This window comes from Eptesicus fuscus, chromosome 15 (assembly GCF_027574615.1).
Source record: "Eptesicus fuscus isolate TK198812 chromosome 15, DD_ASM_mEF_20220401, whole genome shotgun sequence".
Taxonomy (NCBI): Eukaryota; Metazoa; Chordata; class Mammalia; order Chiroptera; family Vespertilionidae; genus Eptesicus; species Eptesicus fuscus.
This window is the reverse complement of record NC_072487.1, coordinates 49,487,849-49,505,076: the sequence shown is the minus strand read 5'-3', so window position 1 is coordinate 49,505,076 and position 17,228 is coordinate 49,487,849. Positions and strand designations below refer to the sequence as shown.

At 45.4% G+C, this 17,228-nt stretch overlaps 2 protein-coding genes across 8 annotated transcripts in view; one reads left to right on the top strand and one right to left on the bottom strand.

The window, feature by feature from the left end:
- Window positions 1-17,228, bottom strand: part of DNAI1 (dynein axonemal intermediate chain 1) — a 101,122-nt gene that overhangs the window by 79,140 nt on the left and 4,754 nt on the right. The window lies entirely within an intron of this gene.
- The window catches only part of FAM219A (family with sequence similarity 219 member A), a 50,390-nt gene that overhangs the window by 28,619 nt on the left and 4,543 nt on the right, over window positions 1-17,228 (top strand). For 2 of the 4 annotated variants that reach the window (XM_008141971.3, XM_008141970.3), the window contains exon 2: window positions 14,326-14,374. In XM_008141971.3, coding sequence (XP_008140193.2) covers window positions 14,326-14,374 — 49 coding nt within the window. Of the gene's footprint in view, window positions 1-14,325; window positions 14,426-17,228 lie in introns of all 4 variants that reach the window. The other 2 variants (XM_008141968.3, XM_008141967.3) reach the window with 1 other exon arrangement.

Genomic DNA, 17,228 nt, shown 5'->3' with positions numbered 1-17,228 from the left:
AATGATATTTACCTTACTTAGTCTTTTAGGAGGATTGAATGAGAAAATATATATAAAGCACCCAGCACCATAGCTGTACATATAGCAGGTATTCAAGCAATATTATCTAAATGAGTTGATAAATTCTGGAAGAACCACACCGGGGCTAAGTTGTTTTGAACTCTTCCCTTCCTGGGCCCAGCCAGAGCTCTTAGCAGAGCTGCCTCCCCAACATGAGCTTTGGGTGGTCTCCCTACCTCCCCTACCAAACCATGTCCTCTTTTCACAATAAGGATATAACCAAATTAAGGTTGGGGAAGAGAGGTCTTTGAGGGGCTTGTCTGGGATGGTGTGGTTGTAGAGGCTGGCCTAGAGCCCTGCCATTCAAAGTGTGGTCCCTGTGCTGAGAGCATTGGGCCAGCATTGAGCTCCTATGAAATGCAGACACTCGGGCTCCACTCCAAACTTACCGAATCAGAATCTGCATTTAAACAATATCCCCAGGTGACTTGTATGCACATTAATGTTTAAAAAGCACTATCCTAGAGATACATAGAAAGGCTTAGCAGGTGCGAAGTGATGCAGGCTGTGCAGGTGTGTCAGAGCTGTCTAGAAGTGAAGGCAGCACAGGTGGGAAGGACCTGGGTGGGGATGTAGTCAGAGCAAAGGAGGTATTCCTCAGAGGTGTGGGCTGCTGAGCAGTAGGGGAGCTTTTTGGGTGGGTGTTGGTTATTGGTTGTTCCAGGGCCTCTTCCTATGGATTCCTCAGGAATGAGGTTGTACCCTTGAGTTAGCCAGTCAGTGTCACTGCACCAGACAGAAAGTGACAGGTGGGCAGGGAAAGGCTCTCTATCACCCTGAGTCCGGGACCCCAGGACCATCTAGCTTAACAGATGAGTATGCTTGGAGAGATGCATAGCTTCATGGCTAAAAACTTGCCTTGAACTTGTGCTAGGCTAGAATCTCCCTTCCCCCTACTCTTCCCTCACCAACTGGCTCCTCTCTCTCTCTCTCTCTCTTCTCTCTCTCTCTCTCTCTCTCTCTCTCTCTCTCTCTCTCTCTCTCTCAAACACACACACTCACAAACTGACCTCTTGGTTAACCCTCTCCAACCTCCTTTACTTTTGGACTGAGCCTCCAGGGGCCCTTAGCATTGACTTCCCTGCTAAGCAAAGCAGGCCCTGGTGACATTGATTGCTGGCCCTAAGCTTAGCTGGATGCAGTGAGAATTTGTTTCAACAGAGCCACATATCTCTCTCTTAAACACTGTAGGACTGAATCCCTATTTGCCTTCCCAATCAAAACACTTCCCCAGCCACCCACCTAGAGCCTCTTAACCCTTCTCTGTGGGTGGCTTGTTGGTGTATCTCAGCGGTAAAGGAAAGCCCCTGCTGCACTCTGCCCACCCTTGTGGCAGAGTAGGGGTTGTAGCAGCAGCAGCAACTAAAAGTAGCAAAAATAGAGTCTGAGCCCCAGAGCTGAGCCAGTCATTGCTCTAAATCCTCTTGCCAAAATACCCAGTTACCTAAGGCCCAGAATTCTGGTTTAACCAGGCTTCTGCCCAGGCCAGACCACACTTCATGCATTCCTGCCTCTCACGCTCCTTCTCCGCCTTAAATATGCTAGTTTGTGTGCTTATCATCTCCCACCTTTAGACTGAAGTCTCCTTGGCAAGAATCAGGTCTTGATGTTTTTCTCTCCCCAAAATACATTGTGCCCTGCCTGTCCCTTATTGGTGTTCATGAATATCAAGCTTTTTTAACATGCGGCAAGCTCACCAATGTTTAATTATTGGGATGACAAAAAGGGAAGAATAGGAAGCTGCTCTGGCCAGAGAACTGAGCTTTAGAGCTGTCTTTGTGAGCAAAAAGTGGGGCTTGCCAGGCATAATGGAGGTGAGAATGTTAGAACAGGCTGAAAAGGAGAGGAAGAGCAGGAGCAGGAAATGCCACAGGGGAGAAGCTGTTCAATACCAGCCCTCCAAGTCCATGGTTCATTGAAGACAAGTAGCTCTTTACTCTTCCAAGGCCAAAGGAAAGGGATCCGAGATGGCAGCTCTGCAAAAGCATCCCATAGACTGCCTGACTCTTACTTTGCTTTCTTGGGAAATCAAGGAATCTAAAAGATTAACGAACCAGTGCAGGCCAGGCATAGTTCTGTGAGTAATCAAAATGACCAAAATCCTCACGTGGAATGTGGGACCAAGATCTAGACAAGGATCTATAAGTCAGTCTAGCCCAGATCAAACATTAGTGTCTACTGACATTTCTCCTGCTTCAGCTTCCTACCATGCACAGGGCTGGGCACCAGTCTCAAGGACTCTCCAACCAAGTACCCTTTATTGATTTCTGTATAGCACTCTGCTCAGTGTCCTATGTCTCCTTTCTTACCTAGGGAAATGTAATCCACATCTTGGAAGGAAATGGAAAGATCCTCTGGACAATGCTCCCTAAAGCTCTGTTAGCCCTAAACATCTGGTTCCCTTCTTCCCCTCCTCTGGGCCCTGAGTAAAAGGCCTCCAGAAACTCAACCCGGAATCCCCCAGACCCTCCAGCTCCCTTGATTTTAGTATAATTTCCCCTCTCTTATGAAAGGCCTCATCCCCAAAATCTGTGTAAGCTGAACCTGAATAAAAAAGAGGAGAATGGACTGCTTTCTCCCCACCACTCATCCACACATCATTTTCTCTTCCTTCAGGCCCTGCCAATTAATTTTTTTTTCATTTTTTTATTGTGGTAAAACATACACAAAATAAAAATTACCATTTTAACCATTGTTGATTTATTTTTTAAAAAAAGTTTACCTAGCCATTTGGCTCAATGGATAGAGCGTTGGCCTGCAGACCAAAGGGTCCCACGTTTGATTCTGGTCAAGGGCACGTACCTTGGTTGCAGGCTCCTCCCTGCCCTGGGCCCTGGTTGGAGCAAATACAAGAGGCAACCAATCGATGTGTTTCTCTCACATCGATGTTTCTCTCTGTGTTTCCCTGTCTCTTCCATTCTCTCTAAAAGATCAATGGAAAAATATCCTTGGGTGAGGATTAACACACAAAAAAATTTTATACCTTCATCCCTTTGTCCATTAAGTGATATGGTCTTTTCCTAAAGAGGTTGAAATGGGAAGAGGGGGCTGAGTGGCAGGATGTGGGGCTCAAAAACCTTTTAGGTCACAAGATTATATAGGCCAACATCTATGTCTCTAGCTGGTCTAAGGTAAGGCAGGAGCCTCCTCAACATCTGGCTCAGTAGATGAGCTTAAGGGTGGGAATTGAGGGGCTAGGTTAAGCCAGGCCTCTCAGAGGAACCAAGGTTTCTCAATTTATTGCTCTGGCTCCTGCCACCTGGGTCATAAGACTTGTCTCCTAGGCCTTTATGCACAGGCGTCCCTCAAGCCACAGCCGCTACAGTGGGGATTCCTGAATTGAAGTATTTGTCCTATATCCCAAACGAAGGCTTCCTGGTTATAGGGATTCCCTGTGGGTGGGAACAGGAATGAATAGCAGAACATCAATCTAGAAAAGCAGTCCTACCCATGAAGAAGGCAGAACAGGATTCTAAATCTCCTTTTTTACAACTCACTGGTATCTTGTCTCCCTGTTTCTTTTTTTTTTTACAGAGAGGAAGAGAGAGGGAATAGAGAGTTAGAAACATCGATGAGAGAGAAACATCGATCAGCTGCCTCTTGCACACTCCCTACTGGGGATGTGCCTGCAACCAAGGTACATGCCCTTAACTGGAATCAAACCTGGGACCCTTGAGTCCGCAGGCTGACGCTCTATCCACTCAGCCAAACTGGTCAGGGCTGTAGCGTTATTTCTTATAGTGAAATTTGCAAACAACCTGAATGTCCCAAATAAGTGAATGGTTAAAAAGTTATTGTATATCCCTTCTATGGATTTTATGCAGCCATTAAACTGATGCTTACAAAATTATAGAGAGATGATTATTTTCTAATACTAATTTTTAAAAATACATAATGTGCCGAAACCGGTTTGGCTCAGTGGATGGAGCGTCAGCCTGTGGACTGAAAGGTCCCAGGTTCGATTCTGGTCAAGGGCATGTACCTTGGTTGCTGGTACATCCCCAGTAGGGTGTGCAGGAGGCAGCTGATCGGTGTTTCTCTCTCTCATCAATGTTTCTAACTCTCTATCCCTTCTCCCTTCCTCTCTGTAAAAAATCAATAAAATATATATTTTTTAAAAACTCACCTCTCATCTACTTTTAAAAACAAAATACATAATGCAAGATAGAGTGTGGTATATTTTTTAAAATGTTCTGTGTACATGTATTAGTTGATACTCTCAGGTTACTGGAACAAAATCCAACTCAATATAGTTTAAGCTACAAAGGAGACTAGACTATAAAGACACGAGTTTCTCATAGTGTCTAAGGTCAGGCTTGTAGGCAAACCTTGGAAGGGTAGGGCAAGCTCTAGAACCAGAGCCTAAAACCCAGTCTGGAGACTGATTGGCTCCACCTAGTCCAAGCTGGGGTGGGACCACATAGAACCAACATGGTACCTGGAGGTCCACCTCTGTGACCACGAGGCCCACCACTGGCTCCCAGAGAAGGGAAACCCCAGTGTGTTGCTATATTAGCACACACACAAGACTCAAATACACTAGGACAGTGGTCGGCAAACTGCGGCTCGCAAGCCACATGCGGCTCTTTGGCCACTTGAGTGTGGCTCTTCCACAAAATACCAAGGCCTGGGCGAGTCTATTTTGAAGAATTGGCGTTAGAAGAAGTTTAAGTTTAAAAAATTTGTCTCTCAAAAGAAATTTCAATCGTTGTACTGCTGATATTTGGCTCTGTTGACTAATGAGTTTGCCGACCACTGCACTAGAACATTAACAGAGGTTATGTCAAGGTGGTGAAACTAAAAGTGACTTTTTAAAAGTTTTAGCACGTATTACTTTATAATAGATCTATTAAACTTGCTGTGCCTAGAGTTGATTGTTAGTAGACCTGGGTGAGCAGCACCTTCCTCCATTTTGGTTTTCCCAATAACAAGTCACCACAAAAATACTAAAGCTTGGCTGAAGCCGGTTTGGCTCAGTGGATAGAGCGTCAGTCTGCGGACTGGGGGGTCCCGGGTTCGATTCCGGTCGGGGGCATGTGCATTGGTTGCGGGCGCGTCCCCAGTGGGGGATGTGCGGGAGGCAGCTGGTCGATGTTTCTCTCTCATCGATGTTTCTGGCTTTCTGTCCCTCTCCCTTCCTCTCTGTGAAAATATCAATAAAATATATTTAAAAAAAAATACTAAAGCTTGGTGGTGCTTGTTTTTAGTAGTGAATTCTCTCCTAGGAACTGTTTAAGGACGCAGAAAATCCTCAGCTACTTACAGGGCCAATTATAGTTCTCAAACTCCATGCCAAGCATAAGAATCCTTTTTACTTCTTTTTGACAAACTTTACTTTGTCCCAAATGCTCTGCAGAAGTGTGGTATGTATAAAGAAAGAGTGCTTTCCTCCTCTGCATTCTGCTATCAGCGCCCAGCCCAGAGCTGGAAAGAAACTGGACACTGGTGTTTTGAGTTTATTTGAATTGAGTCTTCTTTTAGAGAAAAGCCTAGAAGATTGAGGAGATTTAGATTGATGAAAGTGCCCTAACTGGTTTGGCTCAGTGGATAGAGCATGGGCCTGCGGACTGAAAGGTCCCTGGTTCATTCCAGTCAAGGGCATGTTCCTGGGTTGTGGGCTCGATCCCCAGTGGGGGGCATGCAGAAGGCAGCCAATTAGTGATTCTCTCTCATCATTGATGTTTCTATCTCTTTCTTCCTCTCCCTTCCTCTCTGAAATCAATAAAAATATGCTTAAAAAATAGACTGATGAAAGAGGCCTCCCTGAGCTAGGCAGGATCCTCTGCCTCCTCTCCCAAATTCAGGCTTCACAGATTTTTCTCCAGCTCTTCTGTTTTTGTTTGTTGGTTGTTGTTTTTGTTTTTGTTTTTTGTTTTTCAGAGAGGAAGAGAGAGGGAGAGAGATAGAAATATCAATGATGAGAGAGAATCATTGATTGGCTGCCTCCTGCACACCCCCAACTGGGGATCGAGCTCGCAACCTAGGCAGGTGCCCTGACTGGGAATTGAACCATGACCTCCTGGTTCATAGGTCGATGCTCAACCACTGAGCCACACCAGCTGGTCCAGCTTTTCTGTTGTTCTTCCCCTTTTTGTAAGAGCCACTAACATTTGGAGAGACTGTATCCTTTATGTTTCCATGATTCTCCTCCAGACCTCCCCCCAAAGACCTTCCCCTTGTGAGAGGTCTTTGTACTTCCCTATAAGTGGGACCCCTAAGACTCTTAATATGCCCCCAAGGGATGCAAGTCCTGGCCAATTGCCTGGCACTGCAGACAGCTCCTGGAGAAGGGGAGGTAGGAAAATAATAGTGGGAGTTGCCCAACAGTTAGACTCAGAAAACGGGACTCAGGACTTCAGGTCATACTACAGAGTAAGAGCTGTCATTGTCCAAATGATTCTCATGTTGAGGTGTGGAGTCAGAGACAGATGGGAATTCCTTAGAGGCTGAATGAACAGCCATCTTCAGGAAAGTAAAGAGGTCTAACCAATGCCTACATTGCTACTGAATATTCTTGGACAGGAGATTAAGATTCTGCCCAGCCATGGACATTGGACATAAAGGCATTGTATATCTCTCTAAAACATGTTTTCTAAACATGCTTATCCCCATCCACTGCCAAAAGATATTTTGGGAGAGTGACATAACCCTGAACAGAGGAACCACAGCCCCAGGTAGTTTCTGAGCTGACCTCTGGACAAACTGTGACAGAAACAGAGTCAGTCTGTGCTCACCTGTCAAAGAGTGGTCTGAGCTCCTGGTCTTACCTGCTTTTCCGGTTCCTTATCAGCACTATCTGTCTTCCTGGCCCTGGTTATGCTCTAAGTCTGTCCTACTTCCTGCTTATGCCCAGGGGAACTGAACAGGCTATAGACATGACTCTATTCTAGAAGTAGCCTTCCAGCATTTCACAACTCCGAACTGCCTCTGCTCCTAAAACTAGAGGAAAAGTCATGTGTGTTCAGCAAAGAAAGGTTAGATAATGTTTGTACAATTGCTCTGCCTCTTCATACTTCATTTTAAATCCATTTCAATTTCCATCACCCTGAGAATTAGTGCTTGGAGGCTAGGACAGAGGTTGCCTTTCCTGTGGGAACGCTAAAATGGAGTCATGTCTCTACCCTGAATCATTCACGGTCACTCCACAAAACAAAGGCAGAATTGTTCAGCACCACGGAGAGCATCTTTCATCCTGTCGAAGATCAAGGGTGGGTGAAAGATGAGAATTTGTAGCTGGGAGCCCAGCCAGTCTGATCTTCCATTCCTGGCCAGCCACCAAGTATCCCTCTTTTTCCATCCCTGTAGTATTCAACTCCTTCCTTTACCTAACTAGGCTTTTAGGAATGAACGCCCTTAACCTACCCCCCATCTTTCCGCCTCCATATTATCTGCACCCCCCACCCATCTTCACCTCCCTTCCATTTCAGTGAGGAGCCTTCCTCCTCTGATCCATCTCCTCTTGTTCTTGTTCCATCTCCTCTTGACTCTTCAAAGATCATTTCTCATCAAACATCTTTTCTACCCAGCTTCTTTCCCCTCAGCCCAGCACAGTGGTGTTCCATGGCTCCAAAGAAATCCTTCAACTCCAAAGCCTCCTCTGGCTGTTATTCATTCTCATTTCTTCACTTCTCAGTCTGGTTGAAAGAATAGCCTGTGTTCCATTTTCTACTTCTTTATCTCCCATTTCCTCGTAAATCCCCTATAATCTGGACTTGGTTTCTACCCTTTAATTAAAACTGTGCTTGCTGAGGCCATCTATGGCTTTGTTATTTCTAAATATTGTCTTTATCTTATAGATCCATCTGTTTATTTGACACTGCCGATTTCTTCCACCTTGAAACTCTACTTAAATGGCTTCCTAGCTGTTTTCCCACACCTCATCTTTCTGCTTCTACTCAGTCTCCTTCTTCCACTCATTCCCTAAAGTTGGATATGCCCCAGAGTCCCATCCTTGATTCTTGTCTTTAATCACTCTCCTCAGTCTCTCTGAGGTGGCTTGTTCTCCTTTGTGGCTTCCATCACCAGCAGCCATTATCTCTTTTCTGAGATCCCAAACTTCAAATGCTACTGACTAATGATACCTTCTGATGTCCAAAAGACACTTTTTTAAAAATCCTCACCTGAGGATATGTTTTTTAAATTGAATTGAGAGAGAGAGAAAGAGAGAGAGCAAAAGACACTTTAGAAATCAACATGTCCCAGCCCTGTTGGAAAGAGCATCGGCCTGTGACTGAAGGGCCCTGGGTTTTATTCCAGTCACAGGCATGTCCCTCAGTTGCAGGCTCAATCCCGGCCCTGGTTGGGGGCATGTACAAAGGCAACCAATCAATGTGTCTATCACATTGATGTTTCGCTCTCTCTTCATCTTTCTCTCCCTTCCACCCCTTTCTAAAAATCAATGGAAAAATAGCCCAGCCCGTGTGGCTCAAGGGTTGAGCATGAACCTATGAACCAGGAGGTCACACGGTTCAATTCCCAGTCAGGGCACATGCCTGGGTTGTGAGCTCGATCCCTAGTGTGGGGCGTGTGGGAGGCAGCCAATCAATGTTTCTCTCTCATCATTGATGTTTCTTTCTCTCTCTCTCTCTCTCTCTCTCTCTCTCTCTCTCTCTCTCTCTCCCTCCTCTCTCTCTCTCTTTCCAAAATAAATAGGTAGATGATAGATAGATAGATAGATAGATAGATAGATAGATAGATAGATAGAAAAATATCCTCAGGTGAGGATTAACAAAAAAAATTTTTTTTAAACTCAACATGTCCCAAACAGTATTGTTTTCTCTACTTTTGTGTAAGTTTAATAAATTTCTATAATGAACTCATCTGATTTTTCCTGGCAGAGTAGCTATGCCTTCCCCTTCATTGTCTGTCTTACTAATTAGTATCCCTTTCCCAATTACTCCAGGCAGAAAACTAGAAATGTCTGGACTCCTCTTTCTACATTTTATCTTGAAAGCCCACCAATTTTACCCTCCTTAACATCCTCCTTTCTGTCCTTTTATCTTCTGCTTCTGCTCAGTGCAAGTCCCTGCCATCTTTTGTTAGCACTGTTGCAATAGTTTCCTAATTATCCTTACCTCCAGTCTCATTCCCCTGCCATCCATCTTCTGCGTGGCGATCAGAGGATCCTTCTACATCTCAAATCTGATCATGTTACTCTCCTGCTTAAGGCTTTGTTGGTTTCCCGTTATCTTCTGAGTAAAGAACAAAGTCAGGGCCCATCTTCCACTTCCATCTGAGCCCTCCTGACACCATGACTTTATTTCCTGCCACTTTTCATCATACCTCTAGGTTTCAACTATAACAAACTGACTTTCCTGTGAATATGCAATGTTAGTTCTGCCTCAGAGCCTTTGCAGATGTTTCCTGAATGTCCTTTCTCCTTCCTCTTAAGCTAACTGGTGAACTAATGTTTTGAGAACTATTAAAGTGGCTTCCTCTGTGAAGTTTTCTCTGATCACCCTGTTTGTTACTTTCCTCTACTTTTCTATGGCTTCAGTTGCCTTTATTGATAATTACTGGGAGCTCCTTAAGAATGGGCCTATTTTCTATTTATCTTTATGAACCCCGGGCCTGCCATTGTTAAATAAGTGAGAGACAATTGCAGCATAGTGGAGTATGGAGAGAAAGGAGTCAGAATGCCCCCTTAGTTAGGCCCCTCCTCACCCTGTGGGGAAAACACCTTTTCCACAGATACCTTCCCACATAAGCCAGGCCCCAACCTATGTGGTGCCAGGGCTGCAGCTGTGGGCAAGTCACTCCCAGGGCACACTGTCCGGGATTGTGTGGGCCAGCACAGATGGAGTGCTCGGTGTGTACTATACTGAGTGCTATTCTAAGTGCTTGCATATATTAACTCATGTTAGCCTCACAAGAACCTTTGGCAATGGCATTAGAATTAGTACCATTTTAATGATGAGGAAATTGATGCCCAGATCACATAGCTAGTAAATGGAGGAGCTGGGACTTATAAAAAGAATGGGTTGCCGAAACCGGTTTGGCTCAGTAGATAGAGCGTCGGCCTGCGGACTGAAGGGTCCCCGGTTTGATACCGGTCAAGGGCATGTACCTTGGTTGCAGGCACATCCCCGGTAGGGGGTGTGCAGGAGGCAGCTGGTCGATGTTTCTCTCTCATCGATGTTTCTACCTCTCTATCCCTCTCTCTTCCTCTCTGTAAAAAATCAATAAAATATATTTAAAAAAAAAAAAAAAAAAAGAATGGGTTAAGTTGATATGTGTTGAAGCTAAGGATAGTTAACCGGAATCTCACTATACAGTATTGTTTTCTCTACTTTTGTGTAAGTTTAATAAATTTCTATAATAAAACATTTTTTAAAAACTAGATTGGATTAAATCAGTGGGTTTTAACTTTTTTTTTTTTTTTAAGCAACAGAACCCTTTCTGCAACCAAAATCCTGTGGAAAGGCTGATATGTAAATGAAATAAAAGTAGATCTACTCTGGTTTAAGAGAAGCCAGGCCACCTCCTATTGGTCCCTTCTTGCACTCAGCCCCTCCCATGGCACAGTGTTAGGGAACATAGTTTAATGAAAATTACTGGACTGAACTAAGTCTAAGAATTCTTCTGGCACTTTTGCCTTCCTGTAGTTATATTGGCTCTGCACTGGCCATTAGCCTATATATATCCCGTTCCAGAAACAGTAAGACAGGGCTATTAATCATTTCTATAGTCGGTGGAGAATTTGAAGGGTTGCAGAAACATGGGTTGCTATTAGAGATGAATTTCAATGTCTGTCTCTGCTGAGTGTTTATTAATAATCTTGCTAATCCCCACTCTGGTTCCCGGATCTAACTCCTGTCAGATGTCCTTGGGGACATTTTAAATTCTCCCTGACTTCTTGGAGCCAGATGCTTCCTTCTGCCTGGGTTCCTCTCTGATACTTATATTCATGAATATTTCACATTTAATCTCCCTGATTACATTTCCATGTGATGATCATAGTGCATTGGCTACATCTCTCAGGAAAGACATACAGGAAGCTCACAGTAAAGGCTTGAGTTTGCAGGCACAGTGCCCAAGATCTTTGTTTTTGCCACTCAGATGGCCTTCCATCATGGACAGTGACTGGGAGACGCTGCCTGGTGGGCTTTGCATGTGGCCTCTTGGTCTAGGGCTTTGCACCCTGGCTCATGACCTAAAGGGACTGGCATTATCACTCAGGGATCAAATGGCACCAGGACGCGCCCAGTGTCCTCGAGGACCACATGTGGGTCCCTGTGACCAGAGTTGCTCAATAGCTTCCCAGCCCCCAGTCAGGCCCCATCCTTCCTGCAATGTTATCATTGCTGCCAAGTACCTCCAGCCTGAGAGAAGAAACTGATGAACTCATCTGTACTGGGGAGGAAAAAAATAGCCCCAAATGCCCAAAGGCTTGTGTTTTAAAAGTCAGCCCAGGGAAACGACAGTGAGGCTTAACACTCTCCTGGGATGGATGGGGTGGAGGGTTATGGAGAAGATGCATGGTTGGAAGGCTATAGATTTAGAAGTCACCAGTGTAAACATGTTAATCCAAACTGTAGGAGATATCAGGGTTCCCCAGAGAGAGAGAGGAGGACTGAGGGCAGGACCCTGCAGAGGAAGCAAAGGACTATGGGATGAGGTAAAAATGAGTGCCCTGAAAGCCAGTGAAGGAAACTACTTCCAAAAGGATGTGGTATGTGTGACAAGTGACAAATGCTACAGAAAAAGGAATGTGACTAGGAAAGTGTAAATGTGCCAATGCTTCCCTGGTAGGGTCCCACAGTACCTTTGAGAAGCCTCCTCAGGTTGCTTTGGGAGTGAGCCCTCCCTGTGGCCTGAAGGGAAAGCCAGAGCCCAAACTGTCAGGTCTCCATGTTTCCTACCGCTAGCCCCTGCCAGGCTGTTTGGCTGCAGAGAGGCATGTAAGGGCCACTAGAGGCCTGCTTCTCCAAGGCTTCAGGGAACGGGTGCTGTCGGTAAGAAGTCTCCCAAGGAGGAGCTGAGCCACGGAGGCAAAGGGTGAAGGATTGGGAAGGTGTGTGGCATGGGAAGTTTCTTGAGATGCAGCCACTGCAGCACACAACCTTTCCAGCACAGAGCCTCCTGCCGGGTCCACCTCAACCACAGCTAAGGGTTGGCGGTCAGAGCAGAGGACAGAAGCCCAGGTTCTGCCCTCAGGAACTTGTGAACACAGCCCACCCAGGGCCTTGTGCTCTAGGTGCCTTGAAGGAACACAGATAAGGTCAGGATTTCCCTCCCAAATATTCCTGATATCTCCTACAGTTTGGATTAACATGTTTACACTGGATTTCCCTTTCCCCTTGGTGACAAGCATGTTTTCGTTTCCACTGCCTCATTCTCAAGGGAACAGAAGCTACCATAATGAGTATACTAGGTATACTGGTTAATAATGCAGATTTTTTCAATAGATGGAGTTACACATATGTTGATATATATATGATTTGATATGTATGCTATTTTGTTGTATTGACAACAAGCTTCAAAACTTCCTATGTCAAATTTTCTGAAGGTGTGAACATCATAGATATTTTTACACTTAAAAATGTCGAATTTCGTGCCAAGAAAAAGAGCACTTGTGGGAAGTTTTAATTCATTACTTTATTTTGAAGAAAAGTGCTGCTGAAAGTTATCGTATACTTTGGGAAGCTTATGGTGAACATGCTCCATCTCAAGATACTTGTGAATGCTGGTCTAAACGCTTTACAAGTGATGATTTCGATGTGAAAGACAAAGAACGTCCAGGTCAACTGAAAAAGTTTGAAGACCAACAATTACATTATTGGATGAAGATGTGTGTCAAACTCAAAAACAACCTGCAGAAAGATTAAACGTTGCTCAGCAAAAAATTCCCGATCGTTTACAAGCAATGGGAAGGATTTTAAAGGAAGGAAAACGGGTGCCACATCAACTGAACAAAAGACAAATGGAAAACCGAAAAGTCATCAGTAAAATGTTGCTTCAACGGCACGAAAGAAGGTCTTTTTTGCATCGAATTGTGACTGGCAATGAAAAGTGGATTTATTTTGAGAATCCCAAACGCACAAAATCATGGGTTGATCCAGGTCAACCATCAACATCGACTGCAAGGCCAAATTGCTTCGGAAAGAAGACAATGCTCTGCGTTTGGTGGGATCAGGAAGGTGTGGTGTATTATGAGCTTCTAAAACCAGGTGAAACCGTTAATACTGATTGCTACCGACAACAAATAATCAATTTGAACTCCATCTATTGAAAAAAATCCAAATTATTAACCGGTACACCTAGTATATCCTTCCCTTGCTGAGTCACCAGTAGCCACTCAGATCTCTGGGCCTGACACTGTGGGGCTGTCCTACAGCATTCTACCTGCCTCTCTGTCTGCTCTCTGCATCCCCAGAGACAGAACAGGCACAGCCTTGGATCCACTCTGCAGTCCTCAGATTCTGTAGTTCTAGGCGGATACCTTGGATGGCAGTACTCATATCCACAGGTCATCAGTTTCTCATGGAGAACGTGAATGACTCCTTCCAACTGACTGAGGCAGGGTGGGCCAGGGCCCTGGATCTTGTAGCAGAGGTTTGTGGTGTTTTGGAGGGAAGAGTGAGACTAGATTAATGAGCAAGCAACACAGGACTAACTCACCACCAGCTGATTTGTCAGTATTTGTCTTCTCACCTACCATACACAGCCAACGTTTTAGCTTTCGAGAAGACATTTTTAGGACTCATCTGTGAAACAGAGAAGTCCTCATGAGAACTCTTTTTTGTATGGCCTGGTTGGCCAGTCAGTTCTCTGGATCCTGTGAAGGGACCTGACCAGTGCTAGAGGAAATGGGTGGGGGAGGGGAGGTGAAGGCCTGTCTTAGGGAGGAGCTACTCTGACCTTAATGCAGACTTACTCACAGGAACCTAGAAAGACCTTTCCAAACAAGTACATGGGAAGGGCCCTGGGGTACAAGCAACTAGTATGGGAGGTTGGAGAAGGAGATCCTGTGGGTTTCAAGAATTGCGGTGGGCTTTCTACAGGAGGCCACATTACCCAGGACTTTGAAGATAGACATCCAGGTGAGTGTAAGTGAAGCCAGGATCCTTGGCTCTTCTACCCAGTTCAGGGTCTTCCTCTCAAGGTGGACGGGTCTGCCTCTCCCTGAATCTCCTGCCTGCTGTCAGGGGCAGATGCCCTCAGAGGTCCAGGGGTCAGGTGGGAAGGCCAACTTCAGGGCTGAGAGCAGCAGCCTCCTGTGTTCACTTCCTTAAACTTCCTGTCTCTCTGCTTTCTCCCTGCCAGGACCCAGCCGCCGCCTCCATCTCAGACGGAGACTGTGATGCCCGGGAGGGTGAGTCAGTAGCCATGAATTACAAACCATCCCCGCTCCAAGTAAAGCTGGGTGAGTGGGTCTGGGGGGTGAGAGAGATGCGGGGAATGGACAAGGTGCTCTGGGCTGGGTCTGCAACATGGTGCCACAAATTAAATCACCTAGAGCCAAATGGTTCCAAGACTCAAGCCACCAAGTCACTGTCACTGCCAGGTACCTTATTTCTTGCAAGGCAAAGAGGGACGTTACAGTTCTCTGCAGGACCCAAAACTCTAGGAAGCATCTCTGAGGCCAAGATGGCTCCAGTTATTTCAGGGGAGAGCTGTAGGGATAAAGGCATGGCAGTCCCATTCAACCCTGAACCAGGCTAAGAAGCTGCCTTAGAGGTGGGGGGCAGTTGCTATGTCTGAGGGGTAGAAAGAATGAGGATTCCAAAGCCTAGAAGCTGAGCCCCTCACCCCATTCCATCCTCGGCCCATCTGGACATCTCAGAGCCTAGTGGGCTCCAGTTTTGGGGAGCTTTTTCTTAGTGTTTTTTAGTAAACTCAAATATCTCTCCCCCTTTCCAGGGTCACCTTTCCCTTGGGGTTTTTCTCATGTCCATTCTGAAGTCAGTTGATGCTACAGCCTGCTCTTTGAAGTCACTTGGATCCCAGCCACTGCCCATAGCTCCAGCAGCTGCTGTTCTCACTTCACCCTAGGCCGAACACTGCCCCTCTCTCTTCAGGGACCAAGGCTGCTTCATATAATAGACTTTTATTTAAAAAATTGGTTTGTTAAGAGAAATTACAACACAGTACATCCAGGAGAGTTTACAATTAAATGCAGGTAATCACTAGCCTTCAAAACTCCTCTGCCATTCCTTTCTCCTCAGGCTCCAGCTGCCCACTGAATAGTGGACCCCTCAGCAGTCCTAAGAGCCTAAACCTCCTATCCTAAACCTTCTCCCCCTGCAGCTGCCAGGACTCCCTTTGCACGGAGTTCTGTTCTTTTATTTTTTTTAAAAAAGTTGTGTGTTTTTTACCTTGCTTTTCTCCTTCCAGACCACAGCTAGAGAACCCCCAGGCTGTTTTTCTAAACAAGAGAGCAATTCTCTCAGTGGAATTTGTTCCTCTTCCAAAGATATCAGACTCAAAGTACAGCAAGTTTTGTATATTATTGTTTAATTTAACAATACAAGTGTTTTAACAAGTATAACTTCTTTTACTCTCCTTATCACATCTCCTCCCAAGATAATCATTCCAAGTTTTACTTTAAAAAAAATATAATATATATATATACTTTTATTGATTTCAGAGAGGAAGGGAGAGGGGGGAAGAGAGAGAGAGAGAAACATTAATGATGAAAGAGAATCACTCCCCCCAATGGGGATGGAATATGCTCTGACTGGGAATCCAACCATGACTTCCTGGTTCATAGGTCGATGCTTAACCACTGAGCCACTCCCGTCAGGCTGTCTTTTAGTTTTTGTTGTATTTAACATAAGTGGTACCATACTGTACACATTTTCTGAAACTTCTTTTGTTTTTGTTTTCCACTTAATGTCTTGGAACTTCTTCCAATGTCAGTATATAGAGAATGATTTCATTCTTTTAAGTAGTTGCATAATAGACTGTAGTTTGGTTTTGCCAGTTTATTCTTTGCATTTTTTTCACTTTCAAACATGCTTTTAAAATAACAATTTTTTCCTTTTCCGTTACATTACCACCAAACTCCTCATTAAAATTCAAAACCTTGCCCAGTAGCACTCAGGGGAAAAAATCACCACCACCACCTCCAGGAATTTTAAGGCAAATTGCACCCCCTAGAGGCTTGGAGTGGTAATGGTAGCTGCTGCCTGCTGAAAAGAGGCTGGGGAGAAACTGAAGGAGTCAGATGACCGGTGGCAAAGTAAAGAGGGTCAGCCACCTGGAGATGAGAGAGTCAGAGGCATGGCAGTCAGAGGAAATTCCAGAGTCACAGTTGCTAGCAATGCCCACCCATCCTTCCTCTCCAGAGCTGTGGTTATTTTATGAGCGCTTTCCCCTAGCATCCCTCTCCACCCAACAGTCCCTTTCCCCACATCTAAGCTCTACTTGAGATGAGTAGAAAGGGGTAGACAGGCCTCTTCCAGGGCCCCGGCAGATTGCTGGTTCCTGGTAACAGTGCCACACACCAGACAGTAGGTCACCTGGTGGCCAGCCCCATGAATCTGGTGGGCTCTGGAGCCTCAGAGAACTCAAGAGGCTAGAGGAGAGTCAGAAGTATAGCCAGAGGGGCTCCTCCAGCCTCTTGCCCCTTCGCCTGCCAGCCCCATTCTGCCTCTCCTATTTTATAACACTTGGTGGCTCCTTTTCCTTCCACATTAATCCCAAACCCCTCTATCTGGCATTCAAGGTCATGCCCTGAGCACAGGTCCTGGGATTGGTGACACAGATGTTGTTAATAAACAAATGACTGAATAAATGTATCTTACTTTTTCAACCTGTCCTCCATCTTCACCCTCCATCCCATCCAGATCCACACTTCCTATGCTCACTTCTACTGTAGATGCACTTTTGTAGACACTATCCCTCCTTCCTAGAATGCCCTGCTCTCTCCAGTTCAAGATGTCATCTGTAGGAATCCCTGACAGCCCCAGCCTTCTGCTCCATCTCTCCCTCTCTAACCTTTCTCTGGCATCGAGCACACACTAACTGCTCCACATGGGAGTACAGCTCCTGGAAGACAGGGGTCAGCTTTCCCCTGTTGCCCCTCACTATATGTCTAGGTTGTGCAGGGCCAAGTAATGTCTCTACCGAGCAGCAGAACCTGAAATTAAGATCCCTGCCACAGTTCTTACAGAAGCAAAGAGTTTCCCAATGGAGGCCCAGCCTAGGCTGCCCTGAGCAGTAAG